We start from the raw sequence: 27,569 nt of genomic DNA on the forward strand, positions 1-27,569 counted from the left end.
GCCGGAGACCCGGGTTCCATCCCGATTACAGGTGCTGTCTGTACGGAGTTTGTACGTTCTCCCCGTGACCTGCGTGGGTTTTCTCCGAGATCTTCGCTTCCCTCCCACACTCCAAAGACGTGCACTTTGTAGGTAAATTGGCTTGGTAAATGTAAAAATTGTCCCTAGTGTGTGTAGGATAGTGTTAATGTGCGGGGATCGCTGGGCGGCGCGGACCCGGTGGGCCGAAGGGCCTGTTTCCGCGCTGTACCTCTAAACTAAACTAAACTAAACTAAACTAGATGCATTTGGATGCCTTCAGAATACCCCTGCTGACTCTGTTAATAATACACCTGTCGATTTAATGAATGGCAAACTCCCTGCAATCAGCAATCAGCAATGTACCAATAATCAAATCATTAATTATAACAGCTATCATCTTCAGTTTTTAGAGATACAGCATGGAAACAGAGCCCTTCAGCCCAACGAGTCCACGCCGACCAGCGATCACTGTATTTATTCACAAAATGCTGGAGTAACTCAGCAGGTCAGGTAGCATCTCAGGAGAGAAGGAATGGGCGATCACTGTAGTTCTACGTTATCCCACTTCCTCATCCACTCCCTGAACACTAAGTTTGATTTACAGAGGGTTTATTAACCGATTGCAGGTCGGGCAGCTTCTCTGAGTCATTGAGTCATTGAGAGTGGAAACTGTTGTACTTCGTGGTCCGGTACCTGTTGTACCTTTAGTGACTCTGGACGGACCACAAGTACACGTGTATAAAAGGTTACATTGCTGGAGCTCAACTCCAGGCTGTTTATTCCGTGGCCACCTGCATCCAGAGTGACCGCCTAATCACACCCATCACTTATATACACAGCCATACAAAGTAGTTCTTGGATACACAAAGTAGTCCCAGCAATATCACAACATCCCCCTTGTCTTATATATTACAACATCCCCCTTGTCTTATATAAAATTGGTTTCTTTACCATTCGAGGGCTAAAATATATTTAACAAACAAAACCAAAACACCATTGCTTTTTGCAAACAAAACCAATAACACAACTAAACACAACTAAACACAATTGCTTTTTTCGCCATCATGGTGGTCACTCCTCTGCGGAATTTCACTCATCGCCGGGTGGTCACTCATCTCCGGGTGGTCACTCACTCCGTGTGGTCACTCACTCCGTGTGGTCACTCACTCCGTGTGGTCACTCATCTCTGGGTGGTCACTCGCTCCGTGTGGTCACTCACTCCGGGTGGTCACTCACTCCGTGTGGTCACTCATCTCTGGGTGGTCACTCATCTCTGGGTGGTCACTCACTCCGTGTGGTCACTCACTCCGTGTGGTCACTCATCTCCGGGTGGTCACTCACTCCGGGTGGTCACTCACTCCGTGTGGTCACTCATCTCTGGGTGGTCACTCATCTCTGGGTGGTCACTCACTCCGTGTGGTCACTCACTCCGTGTGGTCACTCACTCCGTGTGGTCACTCACTCCGTGTGGTCACTCACTCTGGGTGGTCACTCACTCCGTGTGGTCACTCCACAGATATATACATTTATACAAAAGCATCAAATATAATACATTAAGCTTTCAGTACACAGATCACTACACAGGTCATTAAACATAAAATATTCATTTTGTTCCATATCTTCCCCTCAAGAAGACGTGCTGTGTAGATCAAACGTAGTGTAGGCTCTAGATGCTCCACCACCATAATTTGCCTGCCACTGCTGGCTTCCCACTGCTGGCTTCCCACTGCTGGGTTGGCACTGCTGGGCTCCCACTGCTGGGCTGGCACTGCTGGGCTCCCACTGCTGGGCTGGCACTGCTGGGCTCCCACTGCTGGGCTGGCACTGCTGGGCTCCCACTGCTGGGCTGGCACTGCTGGGCTCCCACTGCTGGGTTGGCACTGCTGGGCTCTCACTGCTGGGCTCCCACTGCTGGGCTGGCACTGCTGGGCTGCCACTGCTGGGCTGGCACTGCTGGGCTCCCACTGCTGGGTTGGCACTGCTGGGCTCCCACTGCTGGGCTGGCACTGCTGGGCTCCCACTGCTGGGTTGGCACTGCTGGGCTGGCACTGCTGGGCTCCCACTGCTGGGTTGGCACTGCTGGGCTCCCACTGCTGGGCTGGCACTGCTGGGCTCCCACTGCTGGGTTGGCACTGCTGGGCTCCCACTGCTGGGCTGGCACTGCTGGGCTGGCACTGCTGGGCTGGCACTGCTGGGCTCCCACTGCTGGGCTCCCACTGCTGGGCTGGCACTGCTGGGCTCCCACTGCTGGGCTCCCACTGCTGGGCTCGCACTGCTGGGCTGGCACTGCTGTGCTCCCACTGCTGTAATCGCGGTGCGATCGCGCCTCCGCTGCAGTGCGCTCTGGCCCCGCCCACAGGTGCTCCCCGGCAGCTGCCGTTCAACTTTTCGAACGCGCTGCCGCTGGCCCCGCCCACAGGTGCTCCCCGGCCCCGCCCACGGGTGCTCCCCGGCCCCGCCCACAGGTGCTCCCGGCAGCTGCCGCTCAAATTCGCACGCGCTGCCGCTGCCTCGGGCCCAGGGCCTCCCGACTCTACGGTCGACGCCCCAGGGTAAGTTCACAGTGCCTCGGCCTTACCGGCCGCCGCACCTCCGCGGGTGGTCGGTCCCTCCGGTCGCCGACCCCCTCCGGTCGCCGACCCCCTCCGGTCGCCGACCCCCTCCGGTCGCCGCACACCCCCGTGGGTGTCAGCCTCCCCCGGGCCTCCCCCGGTCGCCGCACACCTCCGTGGGTGTCGGTCTTTCCGGTCACCGCACACCTCCATGGGTGTCGGTCTTTCCGGTCACCGCACACCTCCATGGGTGTCGGTCTTCCCCGGTCACCGCACACCTCCGTGGGTATCGGTCTTTCCGGTCACCGCACACCTCCATGGGTGTCGGTCTTTCCGGTCACCGCACACCTCCGTGGGTGTCGGTCTTTCCGGTCACCGCACATCTCCATGGGTGTCGGTCTTTCCGGTCACCGCACACCTCCATGGGTGTCGGTCTTTCCGGTCACCGCACACCTCCATGGGTGTCGGTCTTTCCGGTCACCGCACACCTCCATGGGTGTCGGTCTTCCCCGGTCACCGCACATCTCCGTGTGTGTCAGGTCTCCCGGTCTCTCCCCCGCGAAGCAGTCGCAGGCTTCTAATCTCGGGCCTACACAGGTGCTGGGGCGCGACGTGGGCCTACACGCACCGCCCCCAGCAGCTTGCAGCGTCACGTCGGCAACTCGGCGCCGACCACTGAGCAGGTAACTATACCAACTCACACTGGCTCTGTCGGGATGCACTCCAAACGTCCCGTACCGAGCTGGAAACTTTTCTTTTGTTTTGTTTCCCTTCAGGGCTTTTTTTTCTTCTTTTTAACCTTTTCTGCTCGGGCATGCTTCATTCCCTCCCTAGGCGAAACACCAAACCGCTGCCACCATGTTGTTCTTCATGGTCCGGTACCTGTTGTACCTTTGTTGTGACTCTGGACCACGAGTGCACATGTTTAAGATGTTATCATGGTGCAGCTTGTACTCCAGGCTGTTTATTCCAAGGCCGCCTGGATCCAGAGTGACCGCCTAATCACACCCATCACTTATATACACAGCCATACAAAGTAGTTCTTGGATACACAAAGTAGTCCCAGCAATATCACAACAGAAACAGGCCCTTTGGCCCAACTGGCCCACACCGAAAAGGAATAGGTGATGTTTTGGGTCGGGACCCTTCTTCAAGCTGAGAGTCAGGGGAGAGGGAAGCTCGGGCAGGTGGGATGAGTGTAGATGAGGCATCTTGGTGGGCATGGGCAAGTTGGGCCGAAAGTTTCCCAGCAGTGTGACTATGACTCTAACCCTCACCCACACTCAGGGGGCAGGTTTTACAGAGGCCAATTAACCCAACGACCAGCACGTCTTTGGGGATGTGGGAGTAAACTGGAGCATCCGAAGGAAACCCACGCAGTCGCAGGGAGAACACGTAAACTCCACACAGACAGCACCCGAAGTCAGGGTCGAACCGGGGTCTCTGGGCAAAATGGCAGTGACACTTTGCACCCGGTTACCGAGCCAACCCCTTCCTATCTCCACCCGAGATTACCCCTCACGTTAAATACTGGAATCCCCTTACCCCCTGTACTGGGGATTCACCTGCACCAACGATGGACATTTTTTCAGGTCGGTCTGGAATCTCCTCCCTGATTCTCCACCCCTCCCCTCTACAGCATGTTCTGTAACCTGCCTCTCTGTCCACGTGGCCCTGACAGCTAGAACCAAACTAGAATCAACTCCAATGTTGAAAGACTGGAGCGACTAGGCTTGTATACACTGGAATTTAGAAGGATGAGAGGAGATCTTATCGAAACGTATAAGATTATTAAGGGGTTGGACACGTTAGAGGCAGGAAACATGTTCCCAATGTTGGGGGAGTCCAGAACAAGGGGCCACAGTTTAAGAATAAGGGGTAGGCCATTTAGAACTGAGATGAGGAAAAACTTTTTCAGTCAGAGAGTTGTGAATCTGTGGAATTCTCTGCCTCAGAAGGCAGTGGAGGCCAATTCTCTGAATGCATTCAAGAGAGAGCTAGATAGAGCTCTTAAGGATAGCGGAGTCAGGGGGTATGGGGAGAAGGCAGGAACGGGGTACTGATTGAGAATGATCAGCCACGATCACATTGAATGGCGGTGCTGGCTCGAAGGGCCGAAGGGCCTCCTCCTGCACCTATTGTCTATTGTCTATTGTCTAAACCTACTGTGCAGAAATTGTAGCTGCAGATTTCTAATAAAATGCCAGGGGTCGCAATGGGTTTCTAGTTTAGTTTAGAGATACAGCCCACCAAGTCCGCACCGACCAGCGATCCCCGCACACTAACACTATCCTACACACACTGGGGACAATTTGCAATTATACCAAGCCAATTAATCTACAAACCTGTACGTCTTTGGAGCGTGGGAGGAAACCGGAGATTCGGAGAAAACCCACGCAGGTCACGGGGCGAACGTACAAACTCCGTACAGACAGCACCCATAGTCAGGATTGAACCAGGGTCTCTGGCGTTGTAAGGCATAACTCTACCACTGTGCCACCGTGCCGCCCAATGTTGACTGGAAGTTGACTGGAAGATCAGAAATCTATCCTGAGCGTATGAGCGGATCATTCAACAGTCCGATAACCGTGAGGGAAGCAGCTGTTCTTGAATCTGCTGGTGCGGGCTTTCAAGTTGTTTTATCTTCTGCCCAACAGGAGAGGGGAGAAGGGGCAGTAACCGGGCCGTGAGTGGGCATTGATTATGTTGGCTGCTTTCCCGAGGTAGTGTGGAGTGTAGGTGGAGCCGATGGAGAGTTTTGGGGACAGTTCTCATTGTCGAGATGGCAATATATATGCGAATTGTTGTTATGCTTCTGAAATGGAATTTGCACAGAAGGAGAACAGAGGAACATAGGAAATTTAGATTTAGATTTAGATTCAGAGACACAGCGCAGAAACAGGCCCTTCGGCCCACTGGGTCAATTTTTACATTTTACCCAGTCAATTAACCTACATACCTGTACGTCTTTGGAGTGTGGGAGGAAACCGAAGATCTCGGAGAAAACCCACGCAGGTCACGGGGAGAACGTACAAACTCCATACAGACGGCGCCCGTAGTCAGGATCATAGAAACATAGAAACATAGAAAATAGGTGCAGGAGTAGGCCATTCGGCTCTTCGAGCCAGCACCGCCATTCAACATGATCATGGCTGATCATCCAACTCAGTATCCCATACCTGCCTTCTCTCCATACCCCCTGATCCCTTTAGCCACAAGGGCCACATCTAACTCCCTCTTAAATATAGCCAATGAACTGGCCTCAACCTGATCGAACCTGAGTCTCCGGCGCTGCATTCGTTGTACGGCAGCAACTCTACCGCTGCGCCACCGTGCAGCCCTAGGAGCAGAAGTAGGCCATTCAGCCCCTCACGCCTGCCCTACCGTTCAATATCATGATGGCTGATCACCTCCTCTCTGTACCACTTCCCTCGGTGCCTGACCTTTCCAAAATGCATCCACCACCTTAAATTGAATAGCCTTGTCACAGGTAGGGGGTCCCACTATGTATTAACTGTTGTACTCTTAGACAGGTGCATGGATGTTGTGGGTGCCCCACCCTGTCGCAGGCACCCCTGGGTGACCCAGGGTGTGGCGGCACAGCTCACCTCTGCGTGTGTCTCGGCAGGCTTGCTCAGGAAGGGGACGCGGCGGAGCTGGAGATCATCTCCCAGCAGGTGGAGGAGGAGAGGCATCGCGTGGCCCCCGTGCAGCTGGTCAGCTTTGCCTACCGTGACCTGCCCCTGGCTGCCCTCGACCTCTCGCTGGCCGGCTCCCAGCTGCTCTCCAACCCGGACGAGGACGACCAGAAGGAGAGGTGAGCGGTCCCGACAGAAACTCCCCGCCCCCGTGAAACCCAAACACGATGCGCCTGGGAAACCCAGCTGGTCAGGCAGCATCTGTGGAAGAAAACGCACAGACGACGTTTTGGGTCGGGACCCTTCTTCAAACTGATGGAATAAGGAGGAGAAATCTCTCATCCAGCTATCTCAATAGACAATAGGTGCAGGAGGAGGCCATTCGGCCCTCCGAGCCAGCACCGCCATTCAATGTGATCATGGCTGATCATTCTCAATCAGTACCCCGTTCCTGCCTTCTCCCCATACCCCCTGACTCCGCTATCCTTAAGAGCTCTATCTAGCTCTCTCTTGAATGCATTCAGAGAATTGGCCTCCACTGCCTTCTGAGGCAGAGAATTCCACAGATTCACAACTCTCTGACTGAAAAAGTTTTTCCTCATCTCAGTTCTAATCCATCAATCCGAAGGAGAGTCCCGCCCCAAATCCTTATTCGTCCAGTTCCCTGCACGCTGTATCTGTACACTGTGGATGGCTCGATTGTAATCATGTATTGTCTTTCCGCTGACTGGTTAGCAAGCAGCAAAAGCTTTTCACTGTACCTCGGTACACGTGACAATAAACTAAACTCTCAAACTCCCTCCACAGATGCTGCCTGATACGCTGAGTTCCTCCAGCACCAATACGGGACAAGGGCGGTCCCGGACGGGACAAACTAATTTAGCCCACAATTCACTGGAGTTTAGAAAGATGAGAGGGGATCTTATAGGGATGTATAAAATTATAAAAAGGACTGGACAAGCTAGATGCAGGATACATGTTCCCAATGTTGGGGGGTTCCAGAACCAGGGGTCACACAGTCTAAGAATAAAGGGGAGGCCATTTAAAATTGAGAAGAAACGTATCCACCCAGAGAGTTGTGGATTTGTGGAATTCTCTGCCACAGAGGGCAGTGGAGGCCAATTCACTGGATGAATTTAAAAGAGAGTTAGATAGAGCTCTAGGGGCTAGTGGAATCAAGGGATATGGGGAGAAGGCAGGTACGGGTTAGTGATTGAGAATGATCAGCCATGATCACATTGAATGGCGGTGCTGGCACGAAGGGCCGAATGGCCTCCTCCTGCACCTATTGTCTATTGTCTATTGTCTAATACTTCCTCGGTGAAGCTTTGAAGCATCAGCCTTGATTCTTGCACTCGGTTCTGGCTCGTTCTGGTTCTCAGTTCTGGTGCTGGCTCGAAGGGCCAAATGGCCTCCTCCTGTGCCACCCACTTTCTATGTTTCTATGTTTCTAAAATACGGGATGTCCCGGCTAATACGGGACAGTTGGCAACCCTCATACCACATGGGGTCCCTCAGTTCCCTGTGATCCTTGGTTTGTGAGGATGCTGCCTGGAGTATGTGTTCTGATGGGACAGAGTTGTAATTATGAAAGGTTTACACTCTGCGTTAATTGTTGACTGAGTTCAAGAGCATTGTTCTCGAATTAAACTGCAGGGTATCCAATCTGTGGTACTTCTCAAATATTTTCCTTTGTATTGGTAATTAATGGAACGATTGCAATGTCAGAGCGCCCTAAGGTACTAATTTTCTGATCAATTTCCTCAACCTAGTTCTACCACGTTCTCTCCACTGTTGTTCCCATTGATGCCAACTTGGGGGATCAACAAGCTGTGGTCAGCATTACTGCGCGAGAGGCCCAAGGGGAATTTAGAGGAATCAGGCCCTTTGGCCCACTGTCCGGTCTCAGGACAGCATGGGATCCAGGCCCTTCGGCCCACCATGCCCATGCCGACCCATGCCCCATCTAAAGTCATAAGTGAAAGGAGCAGAATTAGGCCATTCAGCCCATCAATTCTACTCCGCCATTCCATCATGGCTAATCTATCTCTCCCTCCTAACCCCATTCTCCTGCCTTCTCCCCATAACCCCTGACACCCGTACGAATCAGGAATCTCTGCAAATTAAAAATATCCATTATCTTGGCTTCCACAGCCTTCTGTGGCAATGAATTCCACAGATTCACCACCCTCTGACTAAAGAATTTACTCCAGCGTTTTGTGTCTATCTTCGGTTTAATCCACCATCCGCCCCACACATATTCCATCTTCCTTCATACACATATTCACCCATTGATTAGGTTCCCACGTGCCTGTCTAATTCTTTCTTAAACGTTGGGATAGTGGCAGCCCCAACTACCTCCTCTGGCAGCTCGTTCCATGCACCCACCGCCCAGGGTTGTAACGCCCAGCCTCTCTGTCCACTACAGCTCCAACTGGCTGAAGCCATGCTGTGGGGGCCGGGCGGCCGTCTGGCAGGTGGTACTGCTCAGCGTCAGCCTCAACTGCTTCCTGGTGGCCTCCGTCGTGCTGGTCGTCATTCTCCTCTTGCTCGAGCTGCTCATCGACACCAAGCTCCTCCAGTGTGAGTACCCGCGCCATGTTACTCTGAGTACTGGGCCCCATGGTAGTGTTACTCTGAGTACTGGGCCCCGTGGTAGTGTTACTCTGAGTACTGGGCCCCATGGTAGTGTTACTCTGAGTACTGGGCCCCGTGGTAGTGTTACTCTGAGTACTGGGCCCCGTGGTAGTGTTACTCTGTACCCGCGCCAGGGTAGTGTTACTCTGAGTACTGGGCTTGTGGTAGTGTTACTCTGAGTACTGGGCCCCGTGGTAGTGTTACTCTGAGTACTGGGCCCCGTGGTAGTGTTACTCTGAGTACTGGGCCCCGTGGTAGTGTTACTCTGAGTACTGGGCCCCATGATAGTGTTAATCTGAGTACTGGGCTTGTGGTAGTGTTACTCTGAGTACTGGGCTCCGTGGTAGTATTACTCTGTACCCGCGCCAGGGTAGTGTTACTCTGAGTACTGGGCTTGTGGTAGTGTTACTCTGTACCCGCACCGTCGTAGTGTTACTCTGAGTACTGGGCCCCGTGGTAGCATTACTCTGAGTACTGGGCCCCATGGTAGTGTCACTCTGAGTACTGGGCCCTGTGGTAGTGTTACTCTTAGTACCCGTCCCGTGGTAATGTTACTCTCAGTACTGGGCTCGGTGGTGATGTTACTCTCAGTGGGAGTGTTGCTCAATACTGGCCCCAGTGGTAGTATTACTGTGGGCACTGTCCCCATTGTTACTCGGTCCGTGTGCAAACACCAGTGAGTAATGTTACTCTGTACGAGTGCAGACCCCAGGGAGTAACGTTACTCATTGTACTGACACTACTGTGTAACGTTAATGAGTGAATACTCCATGCGTTCCGTCTTATTACTCCTGGAGAAAATGGCGCCTTGTCTCTGTCACCTAATGATTGCCCTCCCTCTCTCTCCCCAGTTACCAGTGCGTTCCAGTTTGCTGGAGTCATTCACTGGATAAGTCTCGTCATCCTTTCGGTCTTCTTCACAGAGGTGAGTGTTTGGCCGTGAGCCCCAGGGTTGCTGGCCGCTGGTTAAACAGTGATCTGCTCGGCTATCAATCTTGTGTTTGATGCGGCAACGTCAACTCAACCACCGGCGGCTCCTTTGTAACCGCGAAGGTGAGGTATGGTGAACGTACCGACTCCAACTGCACGGAGTCCAGAACCAGGGGCCACACACAGTCTAAGAATAAAGGGGAGGCCATTTAAAACTGAGATGAGAAAAAAACTTTTTCACCCAGAGAGTTGTGAGTTTGTGGAATTCTCTGCCACGGAGGGCAGTGGAGGCCAATTCACTGGATGCATTTAAAAGAGAGTTAGATAGAGCTCTAGGGGCTAGTGGAATCAAGGGATATGGGGAGAAGGCAGGCACGGGTTACTGATTGTGGACGATCAGCCGTGATCACAATGAATGGAGGTGCCTGGCTCGAAGAGCCAAATGGCCTCCTCCTGCACCTATTTTCTATGTTTCTGTGTTTCTATGTATCATTGGAGCATTTGTGACCCACCAATCCTACTGCCCGAACAGACAATAGACAATAGGTGCAGGAGGAGGCCATTCGGCCCTTCGAGCCAGCACCGCCATTCAATGTGATCATGGCTGATCATTCTCAATCAGTACCCCGTTCCTGCCTTCTCCCCATACCCCCTGACTCCGCTGTCCTTAAGAGCTCTATCTAGCTCTCTCTTGAATGCATTCAGAGAATTGGCCTCCACTGCCTTCTGAGGCAGAGAATTCCACAGATTCACAACTCTCTGACTGAAAAAGTTTTTCCTCATCTCAGTTCTAAATGGCCTACCCCTTATTCTTAAACTGTGGCCCCTTGTTCTGGACTCCCCCAACATTGGGAACCTGTTTCCTGCCTCTAACGTGTCCAACCCCTTAATAATCTTATACGTTTCGATAAGATCTCCTCTCATCCTTCTAAATTCCAGTATATACAAGCCTAGTCGCTCGAGTCTTTCAACATATGATAGTCCCGCCATTCCGGGAATTAACAGCACCTTGGGCAGCTTACAACGCAGCAGTATGAATGTTGATTCTCTTCCTCCTGGGGTAGACTGACTCTCATCAGTAGCAGTAGTCATGGGCAGTAAATTAATTTTCTCTTCCTGGGGGCTCCAGGTGAGTTTGATGGTGACGGTACATTTGTGGTATCCTGAACATGACAATAAATCCAGGTGATTTGTTTGGCCTTTTTAATCCAGCACCCCTCATGAGTTTCATTGTCCATTAATCTCGGCAACAACCCGGCCTGACTTATGTTGGCCAAGGAGGTTGCCTGCCCTTCATTGGACGGACAATCCAGTTGGACTGTAGAGGCTCTCTGAGTTGCACTCTGAAGCAATGGATGTGACTTGAGTCCCACTCCAGAGAACTGAGTGCAAGAATCAAGGCTGATGCTTCAAAGCTTCACCTAGGAAGTATCAGACGTGCTGTGTTTTTGAGTCCTTGCTGTTTTTGAGTCTGACGGGCTTTAATGATTCCGTGCTACTTAAGGTGACACGGTGGCGCGGCAGTAGAGTTGCTGCCTCACAGCGCCAGAGACCCAGGTTCGATCCCGACTACGGGCTCTGTGTGTATGGAGTTTGTACGTTCTCCCCGCAACCTGTGTGGGTTTTCTCCGGGAGCTCCGGTTTCCTCCCACACTCCCAAGACGTGCAGGTTTGCAGGTTGATTGGCTTGGTAAAATTGTAAGATTGTCCCAAGTGTGTGTAGGTTAGTATACCTACAATCGCTAGTCGGCACGCATTCTGTATCTTTGAACCAAACTAAACTACTGGCTCGCAGATGACCATAGGACCTTTAGACATAGGAGCAGAATTAGGCCATTCGGCCTATCGAGTCTACTCCGCCATTCAATCATGGCTGATCTATCTTTCCCTCTCAACCCCGTTCTCCTGCCTTCACCCCGTAACCTTTGACAACTTTACTAATCAAGAACTTTGCTTTAAAAATGCCCAATGACTTGGTCTCCACAGCTGTCTGTCTTAGCATCATACAGAATGGAAACGGGCCAACTTGCCCACACCGACCAACATGTCCCATTGTCACAATGAATGTCACAGACTCGCCACCCTCTGGCTAAATAATTTCCTTCTCGTGCAAAGCCATGTTGGCCTCTGTATCCTGGCAAACATTTATCACCACTAACAGCCCACCCTCACCAACGTCATGGTCTGGACTTCTTCCCTGGCTTCACAGTTGCAGATTGCCAACAGTAACTACCTGCAAGTTGGTGACCATGTCTGAAGAAGGGTCTCGACCAGAAACGCGAGTCTGAAGAAGGGTCTCGACCCGAAACGTCACCCATTCGTCCTCTCCCGAGATGCTGCCTGACCCGCTGAGTTACTCCAGCATTTTGTGTCTACCATGTTGCCTTTAGTTTAGAGATACTGCGCGCAAACAGGCCCTTCGGCCCACCACTTCCACACTGACCAGCGATCCCCGCACATTAATACTACCCTATACACACTAGGGGCAATCTTTAACTTTTATACCAAGCCAATTAACCTACAAACCTGCACATCTTTGGAGTGTGGGAGGAAATCAAAGATCTCAGAGAAAACCCACGCAGGTCACGGGGAGAACGTACAAACTCCGTACAGACAGCACCCTTAATCAGGATCGAACCCCGGTCTCTGGCGCTGTGAGGCGGCAATTCTACCGCTGTGCCACCCCACGTAGAGGGGCTACATTTTGGAGTTTTAATTTCTTTGGTTACTAAAAATGATTTTGAATTTACCAATCAATGTCTGAACTTCTACCTTGGATGTGTGGAAAAATGGGATGCTCCGGTTTTTAATCTGCTATGTGCACTGTGCAAGTATCCAGTAAAATGAATAGTAAAATATATTGTTAATGTAAAAGATCAAGTCTCTGTTGTGTCTTATCTCTCCCTCTCTCTCTCCCCCTCTCTCTCTTCCCCCCCATCTCTCCCCTACCCCTCTCTTCCTCCCTCCACCCCTCCCCCTCTCTATCCCTTCTCTGCTCTCTCCCCCCTCTCCCCCCTCCTCTCCCCCTCTCCCATCTCCTCCCCATCTCCTCCCCCTCTCTCCCCCTCTCTCCCCCTCTCTCCCCCTCTCTCCCCCTCTCTCCCCCTCTCTCCCCCCCTCTCCCCCCTCTCCCCCCTCTCTCCCCCTCTCTCCCCCTCTCCTCCCCCTCTCCCCTCTCTCTCCCCCCTCTTCCTTCCCCCCTCCCTTTCTCCCCCCTCTCCCCCCTCTTCCTTCCCCCCTCCCTTCCTCCCCCCTTCTTTCCCCCCCTCTTCGTTCCCCCCTCCCTTCCTCCCCCCTTCTTTTCCCCCCTCTTCCTTCCCCCTCCCTTCCTCTCCCCCTCTCTCTCCCCCCCTCTTCCTTCCCCCTCCCTTCCTCTCCCCCTCTCTCTCCCCCCCTCTTCCTTCCCCCCTCCCTTCCTCTCCCCCTCTCTCTCCCCCCCTCTTCCTTCCCCCCTCCCTCTCTCCCCCCCCGCCTCTTCCTTCACCCCTCCTTTCCTCCCCCTCCCTGTTTCTCTCAGACCGTTTTCAGGATAATTGTCCTTGGGATTTGGGATTACATCGAGAACAAAGTGGAGGTGAGTTAATTATTGTGTGGGCTGCAGATTCCACCCAGCTTCCAAAGTCCAGTTTAGTTTATTATTGCCACGTGTACCGAGGTACAGTGATAGCTTTTATTGCGTGCTAACTAGTCAGTGGAAAGACAATCGAAGGTCGACACAGAATGCTGGAGTAACTCAGCGGGTCAGGTAGCATCTCTGGAGAGAAGGAATGGGTGACGTTTTGGGTCGAGACCCTTCTTCAGACTGAGAGTCAGGGGAGAGGGGTATACAGAGATAAAGACGGGTACGGTGTGAAAATAGTTTGCTGAACACCTCTGCTCAGTCCACCTAAACCTACCTGATCTCCCGGTTAGTAAACACTTTAACTCCCCCTCCCAATCCCACCCTGACATTTCTGTCCTGGGCACCCTGCATTGTCAGAGTGGAGCAAATTGGAGGAACAGCACCTCATATTTCGCTTGGGCAGCTTACACCCCAGCGGCACGGTAGCGCAGCGGTAGAGTTGCTGCTTTACAGCGAATGCAGCGCCGGAGACTCAGGTTCGATCTTGACTACGGGTGCTGCACTGTAAGGAGTTTGTACGTTCTCCCCGTGACCTGCGTGGGTTTTCTCCGAGATCTTCGGTTTCCTCCTACACTCCAAAGACGTACAGGTATGTAGGTTAATTGGCTGGGTAAATGTAAAAATTGTCCCTAGTGGGTGTAGGATAGTGTTAATGTACGGGGATCACTGGGCGGCACGGACTTGGAGGGCCGAAAAGGCCTGTTTCCGGCTGTATATATATGATATGATATGGTACAAATATTGACTTCTTTAACTTCAAGTAACCCTTGTTTTCCCTCTCTTGCCATCCCTCCCCCTTCCTAGTTCTCCGACCAGCTTGACTGTCCCCCTGAGTAAATTTTATCTCTGTTTGCTTCGTTGTCACCTTCCCTGCCCAACAATGATCTATTCCACATTTTCCTTGACTTGCATCCCCTTTGATGTCTCGTTTTTACACCTGACACTTCCTTATCTCTGTGTCTCCCTCTCCCCCGACTCTCAGTCTGAAGAAGGGTCTCAACCCGAAATGTCACCCATTTCTTCTCTCCGGAGATGCTGCCTGTCCCGCAGAGTTACTCCAGCATTTTGTGTCTTATCTTCGGTGTAAACCAGCATCTGCAGTTCCTTCCTACACATTTCACCAGCTCTAAACCCAATGCCCAACTCTGTTCTTATTAAAATAAGACTGTAAGAAGCTATTAATGTAAAACAGGCTAATCAGCCTGCAAAGTAAATGTTACTCAGTTCATTAACAAATCCAGGGTTACAGTTTCGAGTGAAGAGATTCCTTCGTAGAAAACAGCTTCAGCGATAGAAACATAGAAACATAGAAAATAGGTGCAGGAGTAGGCCATTCGTCCCTTCGAGCCTGTACGCACCGCCATTCATTATGATCATGGCTGATCATCCAACTCAGTATCCTGTACCTGCCTTCTCCCCATACCCCCTGATCCCTTTAGCCACAAGGGCCACATCTAACTCCCTCTTAAATATAGCCTATGAACTGGCCTCAACTACCTTCTGTGGCAGAGAATTCCACAGATTCACCACTCTCTGTGTGAAAAAAAAAACGTTCTCATCTCGGTCCTAAAAGGCTTCCCCCTCTTCCTAAACTGTGACCCCTTGTTCTGGACTTCCCCAACATCTTGAACAATCTTCCTGCATCTAGCCTGTCCAACCCCTTAAGAATTGATATAATTCCCTTATATCAATAATGAACTATATGTGGCAGACTTGAGCAAGTCTGCTGTCTTATTAAGCCTCCCCGTCCAAAATCTTCTCACCAAAATCAAGCAACCTTGAATGATCCTTGGAATAAAAGTGGCCCTTGTAGTAACAACAAGAAATGTGTAGACAGGAACTGCACACGCTGGTTTAAACCGAAGATAGACACAAAAAGCTGGAGTAACTCAGCGGGTTCAGGCAGCATCTCTGGAGAGAAGGAACGGGTGGCATTTCGTGTCGAGACCCTTCTTCAGACTTTGAGAACTCGTATTTAACACAGAGTTTCTTTTTATCTCATTTAATGCGTTGTCAGATCTAATTAGAGCATGTGTAGCAAATAGTATCGTTGTGAACTCCTTTGGAAAGACCCCGTGGGGCAGAAAGCAGTTGGTCTCTTTTCTCCAGTGTCTCCTCTTTCCAAAGAAAAACAAACCCCCCCCCTTTAGAGCAAAGCTGCAAAACACTCAGCAGGTCAGGCAGCATCTGTAGAGAAAAGGAATAGGTGACGTATTGGGTCGAGACCCTTCTTCAGACAAGAGATTGATGGTGAGGGAGCATGTTTGGCAAACAGTTGATCCTTCAACTGGGAGTCATAGAGTTAAAAGGCACAGAAAGAGGCCCTTCAGCCCAACTTGTCCATGCCGGCCAACATGCCCATCTACACGAGTTCCACCTGCCCACGTTTGGCCCATATCCCTCTGAACCTGTCCTAAATATTTCTTAAACCCTGTGATGGTACCTGCCTCAACTACCTCCTCGGCAGCTCTGTTCCATACACCCCCCGCCCTCTGTGTGAAAAGATTCCTATTAAATGTTTCCCCCTTCACCTTAAACCTATGTCTTCTGGCTCTTGATTCCCTCACCTTATCTATTCCCCCTCATGATCTTATACACCTCTATAAGATCACCCCTCAGCCTCCTGCGCTTAGAGGAATAAAGGCATAGCCTGCCTAAACTCTCCCTGTAGCTCAGGCCCTCAAGTCCTGGAGACATTCTCTTAAATTTTCTCTTCACCATTTCCAGCTTAATTGAATCCTTCCTATAGCAGGGTGACCAAACCAGATCTGCGGTACTCCAAACTCCAGGTGTTGGCATTTAGGTGGATGTGTTAAACTAAACTAAACTATAAACTAGACTATAAACTAAACATAAGCTGTACTGAAACTAAACTGAACTAAATGAAACTAAACTAAAACTAAAACTATAAACTGAAACTATAAACTACAAACTAAACTGAAGCTAAACTGAAATTAAACTGAAATTAGTAGGAAAAAAAACTGCAGATGCTGGTCTAAATCGAAGGTAGACACAAAATGCTGGAGTAACTCAGCGGGTCAGGCAGCATCTCAGGAGAGAAGGAATGGGTGACGTTTCGGGTCGAGACTCTTCTTCAGACTGAAACTAAACTGAATCTAAACTAAAACTAAAACTAAAACTTAAACTGAAACTTAAACCTGAAACTTAAACTTAAACCTGAAACTTAAACCTGAAACTGAAACTTAAACTTAAACCTGAAACATAAACTTAAACCTGAAATTTAAACTGAAACTTAAACCTGAAACTTAAACTTAAACCTGAAACTTAAACTTAAACTTAAACCTGAAACTTAAACCTGAAACTTAAGCTTAAACATGAAAATGAAACTTAAACTTAAACCAGAAACTTAAACTGAAACCTGAAACTTAAACTTAAACCTGAAACTTAAACTTAAACTTAAACCTGAAATTTAAACTTAAACCTGAAATTTAAACTTAAACCTGAAACTTAAACTTAAACTTAAACCTGAAACCTGAAACCTGAAATTAAACTGAAATTAGTAGGAAAAAAACTTAAACTTAAACTAAAACTGAAAACTGAAACTGAAACTGAACTGAAACTAAACTGACTGATTACATAGCCAGTGACACACATTGCTAACGCTGGTGATGTCGGCCTTTCTATCGGAGGGAGCCGCTCTCACCCCCCTCACCGCTCTCACCCCTCTCACCCCTCTCACCCCTCACCCCTCTCACCCCTCTCACCCCTCCCACCCCTCACCCCTCTCACCCCTCTCACCCCTCTCACCCCTCTCACCCCTCACCCCTCTCACCCCTCTCACCCCTCACCCCTCTCACCCCTCCCACCCCTCACCCCTCTCACCCCTCTCACCCCCCTCACCCCTCATCCCTCTCACCCCCCTCACCCCCTCTCACCACTCTCTGTACGTTGCAGGTATTTGACGGCGCTGTCATCGTCCTGTCCTTGGCGCCGATGGTGGCGTCGACGGTGGCGAATGGACCCAGCAGCCCCTGGGACGCTATCAGCCTGATCATCACCCTGCGCATCTGGAAAGTCAAGCGCATCATCGATGGTGAGAGTCGCACTGCCTAAACACATCTTACCGCCTCAATGCTTTCCTCCCGCACCCCAAAGACGTGCAGGTCTGTAGGTCAATTGGCTTCGGTAAAGTTGTAAATCGTGCCTAGTGTGTGTAGGATGGTGCTAGTGTGTGAGGATCGCTGGTCGGCACGGACCTGGTGGGCTGAAGGGCCTGTTTCCGCGATGTATCTCTAAAGAGAGAGCTAGATAGAGCTCTTAAGGATATCGGAGTCAGGGGGTATGGGGAGAAGGCAGGAACGGGGTACTGATTGAGAATGATCAGCCATGATCACATTGAATGGCGGTGCTGGCGCGAAGGGCCGAATGGCCTACTCCTGCACCTATTGTCTATTGTCTATTGTCTAAGTCTAAGCTATCCCTGGGATGGCAGGACTTCCATATGAAGAAAGACTGGATAGACTGGGCTTGTACTCGCTGGAATTTAGAAGACTGAGGGGGGATCTTATTGAAACATATAAAATTCTTAAGGGGTTGGAGAGGCTAGATGCGGGAAGATTGTTCCCGATGGTGGGGAAGTCCAGAACCAGGGGTCACAGCTTAAGGATAAGGGGGAAGTCTTTTAGGACCGAGATGAGAAAACATTTCTTTACACAGAGAGTGGTGAGTCTGTGGAATTCTCTGCCACAGAAGGTAGTTGAGGCCAGTTCATTGGCTATATTTAAGAGGGAGTTAGATGTGGCCCTTGTGGCTAAAGGGATCAGGGGGTATGGAGAGAAGGCAGGTACAGGTTACTGAGCTGGATGATCAGCCATGATCATATTGAATGGCGGTGCAGGTTTGAAGGGCCGAATGGCCTACTCCTGCACCTAATTTCTATGTTTCTAATGAGCCACAATGCTGAGAACTATATTCTGCACTCTCTGTCTTTCCCCTTTGCTCTGCCTATTGTACATGAGTTTGACTTGATTGCATTTTTGTGTGGTATTATCTGATCTGCTTGGGTAGCATGCAAAGCAAAGCTTTTCACTGTACCTCGGTACACGTGACAGTGATAAACCTAAACACAACCACCTGAATGGCAACGCTCTCTGCTGCCCTCTGGAGTTTGGAGTACTGCAGATCTGTTTTGGTCACCTCGCTACGGGAAGGTTGTAATCAAGCTGGAAAAGGTGAAGAGAAAATGATGCCAGGACTTGAGGGCCTGAGCTACTGGGAGTGATGGGCCTGGGCTAGGACTTTATTCCTCTAAGCGCAGGAGGCTGAGGGGTGATCTTATAGAGGTGCATAAAATCATGAGGGGGAATAGATCAGGTGAATGTACAGTCTTTTACCCAGAGTAAGGGAATCAAGAGCCAAAAGAGTCAGGCAGCATCTCGGGTGGGAAGGAATGGGTGACGTTTCGGGTCAATAGACAATAGACAATAGACAATAGGTGCAGGAGGAGGCCATTCGGCCCTTCGAGCCAGCACCACCATTCAATGTGATCATGGCTGATCATTCTCAATCAGTACCCCGTTCCTGCCTTCTCCCCCTACCCCCTGACTCCGCTATCCTTAAGAGCTCCATCTAGCTCTCTCTTGAACTGTGGCCCCTTGTTCTGGACTCCCCCAACATTGGGAACATGTTTCCTGCCTCTAACGTGTCCAACCCCTTAATAATCTTATACGTTTCGATAAGATCTCCTCTCATCCTTCTAAATTCCAGTGTATACAAGCCTAGTCGCTCCAGTCTTTCAACATATGATAGTCCCGCCATTCCGGGAATTAACCTAGTAAACCTACGCTGCACGCCCTCAATCTTCAGTCTGAAGAAGGGTCTCAACCCGAAACGTCACCCATTCCTTCTCTCCCGAGATGCTGCCTGATCCGCTGAGTTACTCCAGCATTTTGTGTCTACCTTTGATTTAAACCAGCATCTTCAGTTCTTTTCTACACAAGAGCCGGAAGATGTAGGTTTAAGGTGAGAGGGGAAAGATAGATTTCGTAGGAATCTTTTCACCAGGAGTGGTTGGTGCTGTGGTGGGCATTGGGGGGCTATTTTTTTGTAAACCAGCATCTGCAGTTCATGGTATCTCCTTGGTATAGTTGAGCTCTTGGTGGTTGTCACTGACCAGTGCCTGTATCTGTGCTGTACAACCCTCTGACTCTACGACTAATCCCCTTGTGCTCCAACAAGTGAGAACAGGCTGACATTCAACTGTGAATGAAAGGCCCCCATCCCCATCAGTTTAATCGCCAGGTAAAACATAATGCTGGAGTAACTCAACGGGTCAGGCAGCATCTCTGCCTTGAAGGAATGGGTGACGTTTCGGGTCGAGACCCTTCTTCAGACTCAAACATAACCTTGCTAAGCTCCAGGGACTCTTGCCACAAACGGCCAATGCACCCTTCCTCATTCCAATACTAATGTTGAGTTCAGTTTATTGTCACGTGTACCGAGGTACAGTGAAAAGCTTTTGCCGCGTGCTAACCAGTCAGCGAAAAGGCAACACATTATTGCAATCGAACCATTCACAGTGTACAGATACATGATAAAGGGAATAACGCTTCGTCCAAGATAAAGTCCGATCAAAGATAGTCCGAGGGTCTACAAAGGGGTAGGTAGTACAGGTTACGATGGGGTTCCGTTCCGAGAAACCCATCCCAAACCGAAAATATCGTAAGTCGAAATGCATTGAATACACGTGATCGTGTGGCCGGACGCAAGCTGCGGCTCGCCACGGGTGGCTGCCATTTTGCGCCATCGAAAAGTCGAAATATCGTAAGTCAAAGCATCGTAAAGCAGCGGTCACCTGTAGTTCAGCAGTGCTCTCTAGTTGTTGGTGGGATGGTTCCATTTTTTTTTAGATTTAGATTTAGAGATACAGCGCGGAAACAGGCCCTTCGGCCCACCGAGTCCGCGCCGCCCAGCGATCCCCGCACATTGACACTATCCTACACACACTGGGGACAATTCTTTTTACATATTACCCAGTCAATTAACCTACATACCTGTACGTCTTTGGAGTGTGGGAGGAAACCGAAGATCTCGGAGAAAACCCACGCAGGTCACGGGGAGAACGTACAAACTCCGTACAGACGGCGCTCGTAGTCAGGATCGAACCTGAGTCTCCGGCGCTGCATTCGCTGTAAGGCAGCAACTCTACCGCTGCGCCACCGTGCCGCCCTATAACAGTTGCCCGATAACAGCTGGGAAGAAACAGTCCCTGAATCTGGAGGTGTGCGTTTTCACACTTCTGTACCTTTGCCAGATGGGAGGGAGAATGGCCAGGTTGCGACTCGTCCTTGATTATGTTGATGGCCTTAGCCCTGCTGCAGAAACTGCCCGTGACTGTTGCAGTGAAGAGCTAGTCCCAGAGTTAAACAAATATAGATGGTGTCATGACAGCAATGTGTGCAGACTGAGTGGCTGTAATCTAGTGCCAATTGACTGGCAGGTTTACAGTGGGAGGAAGAAATCTCACGGTGGCGTGTTTCTACATTGGATAATCAATTCGACAGTCACGCACGCTGTTCCTAATTTCACGGCCAGTAATGAGTCCATGCTAAACATCAGCAATCTGCCGGCATTGTTCAGTGAATGATTAGAAGTGGACTGAATCGTTAATTAGCGGAGGTGCTGACTTCTGCAGTGCAAGGTTGGTGGTTCTTTAGGCAGCACTGAGCATCGGAGGCCTATTTGACCGTAAAGAGGGATGAGAGGGGATCTTATCGAAACGTATAAGATTATTAAGGGGTTGGACACGTTAGAGGCAGGAAACACGTTCCCAATGTTGGGGGAGTCCCGAACCAGGGGCCACAGTTTAAGAATAAGGGGTAGGCCATTTAGAACGGAGATGAGGAAAAACTTTTTCAGTCAGAGAGTTGTGAATCTGTGGAATTCTCTGCCTCAGAAGGCAGTGGAGGCCAATTCTCTGAATGCATTCAAGAGAGAGCTAGATAGAGCTCTTAAGGATAGCGGAGTCAGGGGGTATGGGGAGAAGGCAGGAACGGGGTACTGATTGAGAATGATCAGCCATGATCACATTGAATGGCGGTGCTGGCTCGAAGGGCCGAATGGCCTCCTCCTGCACCTATTGTCTATTGTCTATTGTAAAGGCATAGGAGCAGATTTATGCCATTCGTCCCGTTGAGTCTATACTGCCATTCAACCATGGCGCCAACACCAATCCAGATCCCCGCACATTAACACTATCCTATAGACAATAGACAATAGACAATTGTGACGGAATGTGAAGGAATGGGTGACGTTTCGGGTCGAGACCCGTCTTCAGGAATGGGTCACCCATTCCTTCTCTCCAGAGATGCTGCCTTTCCCGCTGAGTTGCTCCAGCATTTTGTGTCTACCTTCGTCCTTTAACTCTGAGGCTATTCTCCTCTGTTCTTGTGCAGGGCAGGGGTTTAGCTGTATTCCACCAATAGTCCTCCTTTGCCTTTCAGACTTTGGGACGCAAAGGGTGGCTATAGAAATGCAGCACCATCGCCTTTGTGTTTAATCCTCCCGTCTTGCCAGACGGTGGGGCGAGCAAAAAGCAGCATCTTATCGAGCAAAAATAACTCTCTTTTAATCCTCTTGATTGCATTAATGCAGATTATTCCATCCGCATCTCCATTGTACACTGTTTTCACAGACAGTCCAACAGTGGAACTGGTGCATCTGTGCCCTTGTCTGGTAATCAGCATTGGACCTATTCATTAGCAGCAAGTGGAATATCATTGACATTTACTTTGCGGTTTGTGTCTAGTTTAAGAATTAATCAATTTAGATGAGAAATCCGCATTTTTATTTTTGAAAGCAGAGCGTAAAATTGAAGTATCATCTCTGAAGTAAAACATCTCTGTGTGTGCAGGAATCACACTGGTGTAAATATTACACAGAGAGCCACACGGCGTTGCTGCCTCGCAGCGTCAGAGAGCCGGGGTCCATCCTGACCTCGGGTGCTGCCTGTGCGGAGTTTGCATGGTCTGCCCATGACCGCATGGGCTTCCCCCGGGTGCCACACCCCAAAGACATACAGGTTTGTCGGTGAATTGGCCTCGGTAAAAGTGTAAATTGCGCCTCGTTTGTAGGATAGTGCTAGTGTACAGGGATTGCTGGTCGGTGCGGACTCGATGGTCCCGAAGTGCCTGTTTCCTCGACGTATCTCTACTGTCCAAAGTCTAAACCGATGCACCACAATGCCAAGAACTATATTCAATACTCAGTGTAAGAAAATAACTGCAGATGCTGGAACAAATCGAAGGTATTTATTCACAAAATGCTGGAGTAACTCAGCAGGTCAGGCAGCATCTCAGGAGAGAAGGAATGGGTGACGTTTCGGGTTGAGACCCGAAGGGGCTCGACCCGAAACGTCACCCATTCCTGAAGACGGGTCTCGACTTCAGGAATGGGTGACGTTTCGGGTCGAGACTGAAGAAGGGTCTCGACCCAAAACGTCTCGACCCAAAGCTGCCTGACCTGCTGAGTTACTCCAGCATTTTGTGAATATTCAATACTCTGTATCTTCCCCTTTGCTCTACCTATTGTGCATGAGTCTGATTTGATTGTATTTATGTGTGGTGTTATCTGATCTGCTTGGATAACATGCAAAACTAAATTTTTCACTGTAAAACATTAAATCATTTTTAAAATTAGCATTTGATGCAAATACGTTTACCAAATGCTGAGAATGCTTATCAATTATGATTACGAAAGTGTCCAATTTTATAACTTAGTAAAATTTTATCAACTAAAAGCTTATATTAATAAATATTTTCCACATGACAGTAATAAACCTAAACACATACAATACAATACAATACAATACAATATATCTTTAATGTCATTGTACCCAGGGGTACAACGAGATTGGGAATGCGCCTCCCATACGATGCAATAATTTAAGTAATTTAGACAACAGCAACCCAACGAAACGAAACAATTGTGACAGTTTTGGACAGGGTAAAGTGCAAGTTGATCTATGCGTTGTGGCCATCCGGCTCAGCAGGACCGGTTCATAGCAGCAATGGCCCTGGGGATGAAGCTGTTCCTGAGTCTGGAGGTGCGGGCGTAGAAGGCCTTGTATCGTCTGCCCGATGGAAGGAGTTCGAACAGACTGTTGCAGGGGTGTGAAGAGTCTTTGTGGATGCTGGTGGCTTTTCTGAGGCATCATGTGTTGTAAATGCCCTCCAAGTCTGGTAGCTGTGTTCCGATGGCCCTCTGAGCTCTATGGACTACCCGCTGTAGAGCTTTCCTTTCTGCCTCCGTGCAGCTGAGGTACCACACAGGGATGCCATGCGTTAGGATGCTCTCTATGGTGCAGCGGTAGAAGGTCGTCAGCAGCTGTTGGGGTAGACCAGACTTTTTCAGTATTCTTAAGTAGAACAGCCTTTGTTGTGCCTTCTTGACCAGCGCAGCAGTGTCATTGGACCATGTTAGGTCCTCCGAAATGTGAGTGCCCAGAAACTTGAAGCTGGACACTCTCTCCACACTGTCCCCGTTGATAGAGATCGGGGCGTATTCCCCGTTATGTGACCTACGGAAGTTGATGATCAGCTCCTTGGTCTTGGTGGTATTTAGGGACAGGTTGTTATCCGAGCACCAGTCCGCCTAAATGACTGAAATGAGTCAGTTGATGGAGAGGCAAGTACGAAGAAGGGTCTCGACCCAAAATGTCACCCATTCCTTCTCTCCTGAGATGCTGCCTGACCCGCTGAGTTACTCCAGCATTTTGTGATACCTTCCAGTTGATGGAGAAGTATTTACAAAGAAGTATGGGTGCTTTTGCCGTCTACATCATTCCGAGTCAGCATGGATTTACGAAGGGGAAATCATGCTTGACAAATCTACTGGAATTTTTTGAGGATGTAACTAGGAAAATTGACAGGGGAGAGTCAGTGGATGCGGTGTACCTCGACTTTCAGAAAGCCTTCGACAAGGTCCCACATAGGAGATTAGTGGGCAAAATTAGGGCACATGGTATTGGGGGTAGGGTACTGACATGGATAGAAAATTGGTTGACAGACAGAAAGCAAAGAGTGGGGATAAATGGGTCCCTTTCGGAATGGCAGGCAGTGACCAGTGGGGTACCGCAAGGTTCGGTGCTGGGACCCCAGCTATTTACGATATACATTAATGACTTAGATGAAGGGATTAAAAGTACCATTAGCAAATTTGCAGATGATACTAAGCTGGGGGGTAGTGTGAATTGTGAGGAAGATGCAATAAGGCTGCAGGGTGACTTGGACAGGTTGTGTGAATGGGCGGATACTTGGCAGATGCAGTTTAATGTAGATAAGTGTGAGGTTATTCACTTTGGAAGTAAGAATAGAAAGGCAGATTATTATCTGAATGGTGTCAAGTTAGGAAGAGGGGATGTTCAACGAGATCTGGGTGTCCTAGTGCATCAGTCACTGAAAGGAAGCATGCAGGTACAGCAGGCAGTGAAGAAAGCCAATGGAATGTTGGCCTTCATAACAAGAGGAGTTGAGTATAGGAGCAAAGAGGTCCTTCTACAGTTGTACAGGGCCCTGGTGAGACTGCACCTGGAGTACTGTGTGCAGTTCTGGTCTCCAAATTTGAGGAGGGATATTCTTGCTATTGAGGGCGTGCAGCGTAGGTTCACTAGGTTAATTCCCGGAATGGCGGGACTGTCGTATGTTGAAAGGCTGGAGCAATTAGGCTTGTATACACTGGAATTTAGAAGGATGAGGGGGGATCTTATTGAAACATATAAGATAATTAGGGGATTGGACACATTAGAGGCAGGAAACATGTTCCCAATGTTGGGGGAGTCCAGAACAAGGGGCCACAGTTTAAGAATAAGGGGTAGGCCATTTAGAATGGAGATGAGGAAGAACTTTTTCAGTCAGAGAGTGGTGAAGGTGTGGAATTCTCTGCCTCAGAAGGCAGTGGAGGCCAGTTTGTTGGATGCTTTCAAGAGAGAGCTGGATACAGCTCTTAAGGATAGCGGAGTGAGGGGGTATGGGGAGAAGGCAGGAACGGGGTACTGATTGAGAGTGATCAGCCATGATCGCATTGAATGGTGGTGCTGGCTCGAAGGGCTGAATGGCCTACTCCTGCACCTATTGTCTATTGTCTACATCTAACGATAATGTTTAGAAATTGTTCATTGCTGGATGTGATTGATTATAAAGAGTCTAAGCAGCAAAGGTATACGTGTAAATTAATCCAGTTATTCCAGTAGAACCTGTATAAGTCTATCCCCAACTCCCAATTCCTCCGTCTACGCCGCATCTGCGCCCGGGGTGAGGTGTTTCACACTAAGGCGTCAGAAATGTCCTCATTCTTCAGGAAACGGGGCTTCCCCTCTTCCATTATAGATGAGGCACTCACTAGGGTCTCTTCTACATCCCGCAGCTCCGCTCTTGCTCCCCCTCCCCCCACTCGCAACAAGGACAGAATCCCCCTCGTTCTCACCTTCCACCCCCACCAGCCAGTGGATCCAACAAATCATCCGCCAACATTTCCGTCACCTACAACGGGACCCCACCACTGGCCATATCTTCCCATCCCCTCCCCTCTCTGTGTTCCGCAGAGACCGTTCCCTCCGTAACTCCCTGGTCCACTCGCCCCTTCCTACCCTAACCACCCCATCCCCGGGCACTTTCCCCTGCAACCGCACGAGATGCAACACCTGTCCCTTTACCTCCCCCCTCAACTCCATCCAAGGACCCAAACAGTCTTTCCAGGTGAGACAGAGGTTCACCTGCACCTCTTCCAACCTCATCTATTGCATCCGCTGCTCCAGATGTCAACTTATTTACATCGGCGAAACCAAGCGCAGGCTCGGCGATCGCTTCTCTCAACACCTGCGCTCGGTCCGCGTTAACTAATCTGATCTCCCGGTGGCCGAGCACTTCAACTCCCCCTCCCATTCCCAGTCTGACCTTTCTGTCATGGGCCTCCTCCAGTGCCATAGTGAGGCCCACCGGAAATTGGAGGAACAGCACCTCATATTTCGCCTGGGCAGCTTGCAGCCCAGTGGCATGAACATCGACTTCTCCAACTTTAGATAGTTCCTCTGTCCCTCTCTTCCCCCCCCTCCTTCCCAGATCTCCCTCTATCTTCCTGTCTCCACCTATATCCTTCCTTTGTCCCGCCCCCCTGACATCAGTCTGAAGAAGGGTCTCGACCCGAAACGTCACCCATTCCTTCTCTCCTGAGATGCTGCCTGACCTGCTGAGTTACTCCAGCACTCCATACCTTCGATTTGTACCAGCATCTGCAGTTATTTTCTTACACTACCTGTATAAGGTCTCCCTCTGGTGGCAGAATTCATGAATGACAACTACACCTTGTACCTTAGTTTAGTTCAGAGATATTTCGTTTATTTTAGAGACACCGCGCAGAAACAGGCCCTTCGGCCCACCGAGTCCGCACTGACCAGCGATCCCTGCACACCAACACCATCCCACACACGCACACCAGGGTCAATTTTACATTTACAGGTATAGCACGGGAAAAGTCCCTTCGGCCCACCGAGTCCACGCCAACCGTCGATCGCCCGTTCAAACTAGTTCTACATTACCCCACCTTCCCATCCAGTTCCTATATTTTACAGAGGGCCAATCAATCTACAAACTCACATGTCTTTGGGATGTGGGAGGAAACCGGAGCACCCGGAGGAAACCCACACGGTCGCAGGGAAAACATGCAAACTCCACACAGACAGCACCCGAGGGCAGGATCGAACCTGGGTCTCTGGCGCTGAGAGGCAACAGCTCTACCAGATTCAACTGGGTCCAGGGTTCAAATCAGAGCGGACAATGGACAACAGACAATAGGTGCAGGAGGAGGCCATTCGGCCCTTCAAGCCAGCACCGCCATTCAATGTGATCGTGGCTGATCATCCACAATCAGTACCCCGTTCCTGCCCTCTCCCCATACCCCCCTGACTCCGCTATCATTAAGAGCTCTATCTAACTCTCTCTTGAAAGCATCCAGAGAATTGGCCTCCACTGCCTTCTGAGGCAGAGAATTCCACAGATTTACGACCAGGGAAAGATCATTGGAATACAAGGTGGCGCAGCAGGTAGATCTGCTGCCTCACAGCGCCAGAGACCCGGGTTCGATCCTGACCGCGGGTACTGTCTGTGTGTGTGTGGGGGTCTGCACATTCTCTCTGTGACCGCGTGGGTTTCCTCC

General features: G+C 50.1%; 1 protein-coding gene across 3 annotated transcripts in view; it reads left to right on the forward strand.

Annotated features, from left to right (window-relative positions):
• The window catches only part of tmem266 (transmembrane protein 266), a 147,877-nt gene that overhangs the window by 86,106 nt on the left and 34,202 nt on the right, over positions 1–27,569 (forward strand). For 2 of the 3 annotated variants that reach the window (XM_078429902.1, XM_078429901.1), the window contains 5 exons: positions 6,202–6,390; positions 8,640–8,794; positions 9,700–9,773; positions 13,296–13,352; positions 17,316–17,454. In XM_078429902.1, coding sequence (XP_078286028.1) covers positions 6,202–6,390; positions 8,640–8,794; positions 9,700–9,773; positions 13,296–13,352; positions 17,316–17,454 — 614 coding nt within the window. The remainder of the gene's footprint in view (positions 1–6,201; positions 6,391–8,639; positions 8,795–9,699; positions 9,774–13,295; positions 13,353–17,315; positions 17,455–27,569) is intronic. The other variant, XM_078429904.1, reaches the window with a different exon arrangement.

Source organism: Rhinoraja longicauda, chromosome 38, assembly GCF_053455715.1.
Source record: "Rhinoraja longicauda isolate Sanriku21f chromosome 38, sRhiLon1.1, whole genome shotgun sequence".
NCBI classification, from domain to species: Eukaryota; Metazoa; Chordata; class Chondrichthyes; order Rajiformes; family Arhynchobatidae; genus Rhinoraja; species Rhinoraja longicauda.